Below are 10,998 nucleotides of genomic sequence, written 5' to 3'. Positions count from 1 at the left end.
TTTAATTAAATTTATAAAAGTAGGTATTAAAAAAATACCCAATATGCAATGACTGTAATGCAATTCCCAATTTCAATATGTTATTGTTACCGTTCATTTTTTCGTACTTAAATGTTTATTATTTTTTTAGTTAAAGGAATAACATTATTTAATTATTTGCAATAGATAAAATGTAAAATGCAATGTGTTATAATTTAGATTTTAATAGTTTGTGCAGATAGCTTTATAATTTATAAGTAGTCTTTAATATATTCAATTATATTGATTGTTACTTAATATATTTAATATCCAAAAATAAATATTCTGTTAAAATAATACTTATCTTAGTATTTTTATTTCATTATTTATATTTATATTTTTATATCTATATGTTACATATAAATATAGATAAAAAACTAAAAAAATTAAAACAAAAACCTTTTTGCAACATTAGTTTTGCACGTCTATTAGTTTTTGTTTGTTTTTGTTTTTCTTTACAGTTTCTTTTTCAAATAATCATATGTTTTAATTGCAATGTTTTAAACAGTTTTAAACAGTAGTTTAAAACTGTTTAAAACAAAAATGTTTAAAACAGTGTCCACTGTTTTAAACATGTTTTAATTAAACAGTTTTAAACAAATTGTTTAAAACATGCCAACCCTGATATAAATTATAATATAATCTTATTATTATAATCTTATTATATAGATTATCATATTATAATCTATATTTATTATTAGATAAAATATTATTGAAAATTTTATATAATAAAAGTTCAATTATTAATATTATTTTAGTGAAAGAAATATTCTATTTGTAATTAAAATATAAATATTATTAATTATAACTTCTATATAATATAAAAATATTTAATATATGTTGTGTATACTAATTACAACATAAAAAAAATATTTTTTTAGTTAGCAACACTCATTGGTTTGAAGAATCTGTCAATAAAATATGAGTTTAGTGCAAATTGATGCAATCTGTAATATTGTATAATTCATAATATTTTGATCGAATCTGTTAACAATTTGTTGGCATTATGTTAACATATTTATGCTTTTTAAGTTTAAGTGAGTTTTCTAATTTCTTGCTCAAATTACTAGCAATTTGCCAACAAATTGTTAACAGATTCGGTCAAAATATTATGAATTATACAATATTACAGATTGCATTAATTTGTACTAAACTCGTATTTTGTTGACAGATCCTTCAAACCAGTGTTGATAATTGGAAGAATACTTTTCTTACGATGTAAATAGTATACAACATATATTTAAATATTTTTACTTATATAGAAATTATAATTAATATTAATTTAATATAAAAATAATCGTATTATTAACATGTAGAAATAATAATACATTTTATTTAGTAAAATAATTGTAAGACAATTTAAGTTACTGAAGAAAAATTAATGTAAAATTAATGTTAAAATAAACTATATTTTTTCAATACAGAAAATGTATACTTCGTACATATTTTTAGCCATTGTTGAGAGCAATTTGATAATATATAACGCAAGGTCACATTATATAGAGATCATTCAAGTTCAAAAAAGCGTAAACATATAAATTTTTCAATTATTAATGTTCATTTTCTTGGAAATAGAAATTTTGTACAAAAAATTTCAGTTTATACTTTCGATTTATTTTTGCACATGAGAAATCGCTTCTTATTCAGTGTTATGTTTTTCAATATATATCTTATATTTTATTATTTACCTTTGTTTAGAAATTTCTTTAAATATGCATATGTGAATATACGGAGAAAGCATTAAGAAATTTGATTATAAATATTATTACATGTAACTTATAAAACATAATTCATTACTTGTACTTACTAGGATTACAAAATTTGATATATGTGTATATATATATATATGTGTGTATGTGTGTGTTAATGCATGTGCATATATCACAATTGTCAATAAATAATAATATAATGAATTTATATATGGATCGGATAACACATTAATGCATTTATAACCATCTTCAATATAACTTTACATATTTCAAATTATAATATAATCAATTTATTTAATTTTTATTTGCAAACTTGTAATACTTTTTAACAAGTTTTTAATAATAGTTGTATGTAAATGTAATAGTTTTTAACAAGTTCTATTATCATCGATGAACTTTTCTATGTAATTTGGGTGCAGGAAGCATCTTGACAAGAGTAATAAAGTGGGCGATTAAGTAGCCAAGCAGTGCACCAATTACACAAGGAATTGGCCAAATTTGCCAAGGACGATCCCAATCCAAAGGACTCACAATAGCACCTAGCCATGTGCCCAATATTGTCGCTTGTATATTGGTCCTTAGAGCATTTGAAAGGATATTATTCTTTTGAAAATAAGACCCCATTAAAACATCCAATGCATTATCCACTCCCAAATGTAGACTGGTAGCGACAAAAGTTAAAATAATCAATGTGATTACAAGCATTGTTGTTTCTTCATGATCAGTCATTATGGGTGCACCAAACAAGACAATCATTACATAATAAACGATTGACAATGCAAATGCAGTGAGCGAGAACTTGAAGATCTCTCTCAGGTTCTTCGTCCAGGATCTCTTGATTTTTGGTGAATTTCGTTGTTCAATTTTAATAATAATAGGTGCCTCCATTTGAAGCATAGGAAATAATAATTTTATCACTTCAGCAAACATTAGTATCAGTAGTACGGGTAAAAATTTATATTTACCGACATTGCATAAATTATCATTGTATTTCACTAGTGTCAAAATTCCGGAAAGATAGATGCAAGTGAAAGAACAATAAGATAGTAATAATCTCTGTTCCGTCTTATTTCCAACACCCATTTGGCTGCAATGTCCGTATAATTTATTGGAGGATTAATTCTTGTTCGAATCTTGTAGTTTACGACTTTTTTTTATAAAGAATACTTTCACATAACTTGAAAAAAGTTATAACAACAAACTTCTTGTATGGCAGATTAGGCTTCCTAAGGGAATACGCCTATATGCCAGATAACAACAAACTGTATATTATCCCATTGACATAGTCACTGACGAGGTACTATTAAAGACCGATGGTCTTACGGGAGTTAGTGTGACTGGAAAAAGAGCGCTGTGTACTAGCGCCCTCTCAGTAATATTGCGGCCGGAGTGAGAAATAGTAACTAAATCTAATTGTAAGAGATGATAAAATAATACATGTAAATAGTAACACGAGAAATGTAATTTAAAAAAAAATCATTTTAGAGTATATATATGTATATACGAGTATATACGAAATATTTATATATATATATATATATATATAATTATTTAAATATATATCGTACATGTATATATTTCGAAATGACGATGTTTCTTTTCAAATAATAAAAACATTTATTCACAGTATTTTTTAAAAAGAAAAATTTAGCTCTTAAATTTATAATATATATATACACACATTTTCCACGTCATATATTTCAGATATTATATATATATATATATATATATATATATATATATATATATATTATTATATACATTATTATGGAAATGACATATAGAAAATGTAACAAATTTAAAAGCCAAATTTCTCTCTCTCTCTTTCTCTTTATTTTCTTCTTTTCTTCTTTCATATCTCGTAAACAAGCATTGAAATCTCTCCCGAGGTTTAATATTTCTTATTTTACTTTTCTGGCTTGTTTTATTTATGTGACAAATGGCTTTTATTTGTATTACATTTTTTATATTTTCTATTTGATATTTTTGAATGTAATTTTATTAGATTAATAAGATTTTTGCGATTAAAATGACATCAATTATAACATAAATTGGATAATTTTTCACTGAACAAGTAATTCAAATTACATATTTAATTAAAAATTATCCGATTTATGTCGTGTTTGGTGTCATTTTAATCGCTAAAATTTCATTAATCCATTAAAATTATTTTTAAACCGATAAAATGCACATTAAAAGTTTTAGTTTTTATTTAAAAGATATTTACATTCGTGAATTTATTGTAGATAAAGAAAGGTTCTCGATGTCGTCGAAGGCAGAGCGAGAACGAATAAAGAGCGAGATGACGTATCATCAAAGAGTTCCGAAGTCTCTCTCGCGAGGCTCCCTTTATCTATAATCTTTCATATCATATGACATGTGTTACTATAGAAAATAAAATTTGTATAATTCGCAATTTATCGGTTTGAAAATAATTTTAATGGATTATTGAGATTTTTGCGATTAAAATGACACCAAACACGACATAAATCGGTTCATTTTTAATTAGATATAATTTTAATTAGATATAATTAAAATTTTAATCGCTTATCTAATTAAAAATTATCCGATTTATGTCGTGTTTGGTGTCATTTTAATCGCAAAAATTTCAATAATCCATTAAAATTATTTTCAAACCGATAAATTGCGAATTATACAAATTTTATTTTCTATAGTAACATGTCATATGATATGAAAGATTATAGATAAAGGGAGCCTCGCGAGAGAGACTTCGGAACTTTTTGATGATACGTCATCTCGCTCGCTCTTTATTCGTTCTCGCTCTGCCTTCGACGACATCGAGAACCTTTCCTTATCTACAATAAATTCACGAATGTAAATATCTTTTAAATAAAAACTAAAACTTTTAATTTGCATTTTATCGGTTTAAAAATAATTTTAATGGATTAATGAAATTTTAGCGATTAAAATGACATCAAACACGACATAAATCGGATAATTTTTAATTAAATATGTAATTTGAATTACTTGTTCAGTGAAAAATTATCCAATTTATGTTATAATTGATGTCATTTTAATCGCAAAAATCTTATTAATCTAATAAAATTACATTCAAAAATATAAAATAAAAAATATAAAAAATTTAGTACAAACAAAAGCCATTTGTCACATAAATAAAACAAGCCAGAAAAGTAAAATAAGAAATATTAAACCTCGAGAGAGATTTCAATGCTTGTTTACGAGATATGAAAGAAGAAAAGAAGAAAAAGAGAAAGAGAGAGAGAGAGAGAGAGAGAGAGAGAAATTTGGCTTTTAAATTTGTTACATTTCCTATATGTCATTTCAAAAATAATGTGTATAATATTATATATATATATATATATATATACAGGATGTCCGGTAATAGTCGCATCAACCGTCGTGTGCAGATTCTTGGGATCATTTGGAGACGATTTTTCCTCAGCAAAAATGTCGAGACACCAATAATTTTCGAGTTATAAGCGATTGAAAATAAAGGGTTTTTCGCAAACTAAGCCTTGTGGAAATAAAATAATAATAAATTCACATTCTTCAGTTAATTTTAGGTAGAGTTTACTTTAATAGAATTTTAATTTAAGGCTTAGTTACAAAGATACATGATGGCAAAAATTAAAAACATGCAAAAAATAATGACCTCCCTCGACATTTTCGCTGAGGAAAAATCGTCTCCAAATGATCCCAGGAATCTGTACACGACGGTTGATGCGACTATTACCGGACACCCTGTATATATATATATATATATATATATATATATATGATATATGTATAAGCTCCGGGAACTTAGCCGGTCAACTTCGACTTTTTTAATTTTTTTTTTTTTAATCGTTTGTTGGTCGTTTGTTGGTGATTGTTGGCCTAATTACAACGTTTATTGATTTTTAATTTTTTTTTTAATTAAAAAAGAAAAATTAGCGTTAAGTTAGCCGGAAAAATCTCATTTTTAATAAAAAAAACGGTCTAATCGATGCGTAATCGTCTGCTGATGATTGTTGGTCTAATTTTAGCGTTTGTTGGTTTATTATTAGTCTTAAAAACGAAAAATTATCTCACATTGAAACCGCATCTGCAGTAATCGAATATGATTGGTTTATTGCTTACGACTTAAGACTTATTTCTATAAATGTAAGGGCCTGAGCAGAATAGCTGACTTATAAGATTTGAGACAATGTTTTTTATTTTAAATCTTTGTCTTAAGTAAGGGCCTGAGCAGAATGGCTGACTTACAACTTTAAGACAATGTTTTATGCCCTTGTTTTTGTCTTATGTAACGCACAATACTGTCTTTTGTCTCAAATCTTATAAGTCAGCTATTCTGCTCAAGCCCTAACGCACAATACTGTCTTTTGTCTCAAATCTTGTAAGTCAGCTATTCTGCTCAGGCCCTTAGGCTAACATCTATAAAACTGGCTATGAATACGGGCCTTAACATCGGCAGGAAATCGCGAAAAGAAGATCAAGAAACATGGTGGTGTTTACTGTCTTTTTGTGCCAAGCAATCGCATCCTTGTGAACGAGAGACCGAGTGAGATTAAGGTAATTAATGCAGATTTATATATATATAATTATTTAGTTTAAACATAAAAAGTATTCAAATTCTATAATATAGATATAGATATAGAAGAAAGAAAGACGTAAGTTGTCTGGACAATTTTTTCTAGAATTTTCTAGAGTCGAACAAAATTCTTTGTCTTGGACGAGACCGGACATATTGAACACGCTTTTTTGAAACGCAAATCCTTATAAGATGTATAATTAACTTCTGCATTACATAAGAATTTGCGTTTACTCGGAAACGTTTAGCACTAAGGTTACGTTCCAAAACGTCTTCTTCGAGGAAAATTTTACTGAAAATCTATAATGCACGTAACGTGCACTATAGTTCTCTATAAATTGTTCTCTATTTATCATCTATATATTAATGTTTGTTACAGGTATTTAAGTAGCGTTGCACAGCAATTTGTGTAGCATTTCATAAGCATAGCAATGTTTTAATCGATGTGCTGCCACCAGAAGCTAATCCCAGCATTTGAATGTTACAAACAGGTAAAAATTATTAAGAATATTTTGATTACATTTAGATTAAATTTAAATAAGATAAAATTATAAATATCAAGATATATTTGCAATACAGGTGAGAAGCCAAATATCCAGTACAGTGACATGGGTGGAATGGATGCAAAAACAAGAGATCAGAAAAGCGATAGAATTTCCTCTTACTCATTCGAATTGTATAAACAAATTGGCATTGATCTACTGTGAGATGTACTCATGTACGGACTACCCGGTTGTGGAAAAACTATGTTGGCGCAAGCAGTTGCTAGACATACTACTGGTACAAATTTAAATATACTGTTAAAAAAAATCTCAGAATATATCTAAACTAATCGCATGGAAGAATAATAACAAACAGATTTTGTGTTTTAAATTCTATTATTTTCTATTTTTTCCAGCTTCCTTCATTTGTGTAAAAGTATTTGAGCGAAGGACCACAAATGGTACGAGACGTGTTTCGTTTGGCTAAAGAAAACTCACCAGTCATAATATTTGTTGATGAAATATATGCCATTGCTACAAAAAGATTTGACACTCAAGCTGTAGCAGATCAAGAAGTGTAACGTATTCTCCTGGAATTACTCAAATCAAATGGATGGTTTTGATCAGACAATAATGTTAGTCATTATGGCAACAAATAGATGAGCTGGTAACTCTTGTTTAATTTCCTTGGATCTTTAAGCATATTTTTATGTATATTAAGATTGTACTTTAGTTTTATTATTTCAGTATATTCTTCCAGAATGGACATATTGAATCCCGTATAGCTTCGTCCTAGTCGACTGGATCGCAAGATTAAACTTCCGCTATCCGATCGTCGACAAAAAAACGTTTGATCTTTTCTACGATTATGCAAAGATAAATTTGAGCGAAGAAGTGGATGTTGAGGATTATGTAGCACAGCCAGATATAATTTTTGCTGCTGATATTAATGCTATCTATCAAGAGACAGGAAAGTTTTTCCTTCAGCCGCACAAAGTATTTGAATTTTCATGTTCTTTCTTCAGTCGCAGAAAATATTTGGATTTTCACGTTCTTCCTTCAGTCGCACAAAATATTTGGATTTTAATATTCTTCCTTCAGTTGCAGAAAGTATGTATAAAAAAATAATATATATATTTTTACATTTTTTAATTAATAAAACTAAAATGTATGCACACATTTAAACGTAAACTTTCATTTTTGACAAATATTGAAAATCTTTTTATTATTTATGATATTTGGATTGTTTTAATGTGTGCGTGTGTGCATACTTCTTTTCTATTACTTAGAACTAATATAAACATGCTAATTGCACCTAGGAATATTTTTTGATATATATTCTTTTATAATTTATGTTACAGGTTGCACCCATTTTACAAAATCTTACTAATTCCATTTCTGTATCATACATATTGTAAATATTGTATATATTATGAAATAAGAAGTTTGTTGCACGTGTAAATAACTATATAATAAAGCAATATATTATTTGATTATTTATGTTAGATATTGATGTAAATGAAATGTCTTCATCAAACCCTACTATTTGAGAACCAGTTATCCTACTCTTCAATACTAACGGTCCCCTTGTTAACGGAATCCCTTGTTAATATTGATACAATCAAATTTAGAAATCTATATGTAGAAATATATATATTGACTTAAAACTTTGCATATCATATGTGTGTATCTGTCTATCCAAACATAGAGGTTTCAACAATTTTTTTTGTATCAACTGCTGTTTTTACAATTTAAGATTTTAGATAAGATTTTTAAAAATTTGATTGAGCATCATATAACGGTGCTTTTCAAAAAAATAAATTTTTATAAAAAAATAGTAAATATGGATAAATAATATATAAAGATGTGGAAAATTTTCAAAAATAGTTTCAAGTTTTTAAATAATTAAAATAAATATTAATAAATATTATAGTGTCTATAAACAAATAATTTTATGTTTAACAATTGCTATAATATGTGTATTTGTATGTTAAGGCCCGTATTCATAGCCAGTTTTATAGATGTTAGCCTTACATTTATAGAAATAAGTCTTAAGTCGTAAGCAATAAACCAATCATATTCGATTACTGCAGATGCGGTTTCAATGTGAGATAATTTTTCGTTTTTAAGACTAATAATAAACCAACAAACGCTAAAATTAGACCAACAATCATCAGCAGACGATTACGCATCGATTAGACCGTTTTTTTTATTAAAAATGAGATTTTTCCGGCTAACTTAACGCTAATTTTTCTTTTTTAATTAAAAAAAAATTTAAAAACCAACAAACGTTGTAATTAGGCCAACAATCACCAACAAACGACCAACAAACGATTAAAAAAAAAAAAAATTTTTTAAGTCGAAGTTGACCGGCTAAGTTCCCGGAGCTATAAAGAACGCTTTGGTGTCACCAGAGAGAAACATATGAGAGCGGCCACCGCGATTCAGCGGACGTGTAGCGATTCTAAGAAGAATAGAATCCCAACACCGAAGGTTATTCTTACGACCACGCGCAATAAATTGAGTCACACTGATTAACGTATAACAGAATTTATTATTAATCAACAAATATATCAAATTTCCGAGATACAATGTTTGTAGGAACTACTAGAAGCTCGATACGACATGAGCAGGTTAATTGACGACATGAGTGAATGGTATTAACGACAGAAACAGGATGTAATAATTAAGCCGCGACTAAGCACGCACTTACAAAACTTATTAAGACTTCCGACCAGTACAATGGTTCGCACGCGAGAGACAAAGCACATGTAATCTCTTGGAAGGCGGAAACGATCCGCACGCGAAAACCCGCGAGAGAGTTATAGACGCGCGCAAGCGCCGACGAGTTATAGAGAGACGCGCGCAAATATCGGCAATCGCTTGCCGATTGGTTCGCACGCTAGAGACTTAGAGCAGAGAGAAACCTGAGAGCGGCCACCGCGATCTAGCGGACGCGTGTACTGATGCGCCCCCTGACAAAGTGGACATGAACTACGTCGTTACGCTCGGTAAAAAACGTAGAAATGGTTCGAATCCGTGATATGGTTCATATCTGAACTACTCGGATAAGAACCGAGTTGAGAACTAAACCGAGTCAGACAAGGACCAACAATCCATCGCTCTGGCTTTGTCTCACCAACGATGAGCGTCTCGTGGACTCGTACGGCGGCAGGCACGAGATTTCGCCTCTCGCGCGTAGCGTTCCACGTAATTCGAGGACAAAATTTTATGACGTTAAACTTTGGGCAATATATAAAAAATTAAATATATTAAATATAATGTGTAAAATCAGATTATAAGTTGAATAAAAATTATATCCAGTTTTTTGAGTACATTAAAAAAATTGTTTTTTGAAAGTGTATATTAAAAAAAAATTGTTGAATTAATTTTGTTTTAGATGAATAAATATTCTAATTTGCATAAATAATAAAAAAAAAGTGCGAGTGACGGGAATTGAACCCCACTCGTAGTACGTACACTTAAGTCCGTGGTTATCACGTTACTGATTGTGAGTCAGGTTCGATTCCCGTCACTCGCATTTTTTTTTTATTATTTATGCAAATTAGAATATTTATTCATGTAAAACAAAATTAATTCAACAATTTTTTTTAATATACATTTTCAAAAAACAATTTTATTAATGTACTCAAAAAACTGGATATAATTTTTATTCAACTTATAATCTGATTTTACACATTATATTTAATACAAAATGAAACAAATAATAAAACGCTTTATTGAAAGTGCAAATTAAAAAATTGTTGAATTAAATTTGTTTTACATGAATAAATATTCTAATTTGCATAAATAATAAAAAAAAGTGCGAGTGACGGGAATCGAACCCGACTCACAATCAGTAACGTGATAACCACGGACTTAAGTGTACGTACTACGAGTGGGGTTCAATTCCCGTCACTCGCACTTTTTTTTTATTATTTATGCAAATTAGAATATTTATTCATCTAAAACAAAATTAATTCAACAATTTTTTTTAATATACACTTTCAAAAAACAATTTTTTTAATGTACTCAAAAAACTGGATATAATTTTTATTCAACTTATAATCTGATTTTACACATTATATTTAATACAAAATGAAACAAATAATAAAACGCTTTATTGAAAGTGCAAATTAAAAAATTGTTGAATTAAATTTGTTTTACATGAATAAATATTCTAATTTGCATAAATAATAAAAAAAAATGCGAGTGACGGGAATCGAATCCGACT

General features: G+C 28.1%; 1 protein-coding gene and 1 long non-coding RNA gene across 6 annotated transcripts; one reads left to right on the top strand and one right to left on the bottom strand.

Annotated features, from left to right (window-relative positions):
• Positions 1-1,469: 1,469 nt before the first annotated feature.
• On the bottom strand, positions 1,470-3,111 carry Pig-f (phosphatidylinositol glycan anchor biosynthesis class F). The gene has a single exon (XM_083037815.1). It carries the CDS (start codon positions 2,808-2,810, stop codon positions 2,112-2,114), a length of 699 nt encoding a protein of 232 aa, XP_082893941.1. The 5' UTR covers positions 2,811-3,111; the 3' UTR covers positions 1,470-2,111.
• A 2,941-nt stretch (positions 3,112-6,052) lies between these two features.
• Positions 6,053-8,269, top strand: LOC145936314 (uncharacterized). 5 transcript variants are annotated; one of them, XR_014425371.1, is made up of 6 exons: positions 6,053-6,263; positions 6,662-6,773; positions 6,862-7,062; positions 7,181-7,399; positions 7,525-7,874; positions 8,126-8,269. It is a non-coding gene; the product is annotated as an uncharacterized LOC145936314 (long non-coding RNA). The 5 variants fall into 5 exon arrangements; XR_014425370.1 differs by having other exon boundaries at positions 7,498-7,874; XR_014425369.1 differs by having other exon boundaries at positions 7,181-7,431.
• Positions 8,270-10,998: the final 2,729 nt, after the last annotated feature.

Source organism: Prenolepis imparis, unplaced genomic scaffold (genome assembly GCF_030444845.1).
Source record: "Prenolepis imparis isolate NDT839.2.m4 unplaced genomic scaffold, iyPreImpa1.0 SCAF_5, whole genome shotgun sequence".
In the NCBI taxonomy this organism is placed as follows: domain Eukaryota; kingdom Metazoa; phylum Arthropoda; class Insecta; order Hymenoptera; family Formicidae; genus Prenolepis; species Prenolepis imparis.
The sequence above is the reverse complement of the archived record's forward strand: the minus strand, read 5'-3'. Positions and strand labels throughout refer to the sequence as shown.

Coding starts and splice junctions, on each gene's coding strand:
- Pig-f (XM_083037815.1), bottom strand. CDS start 2,810: ATGGGTGTTGGAAATAAGACGGAACAGAGATTATTACTATCTTATTGT.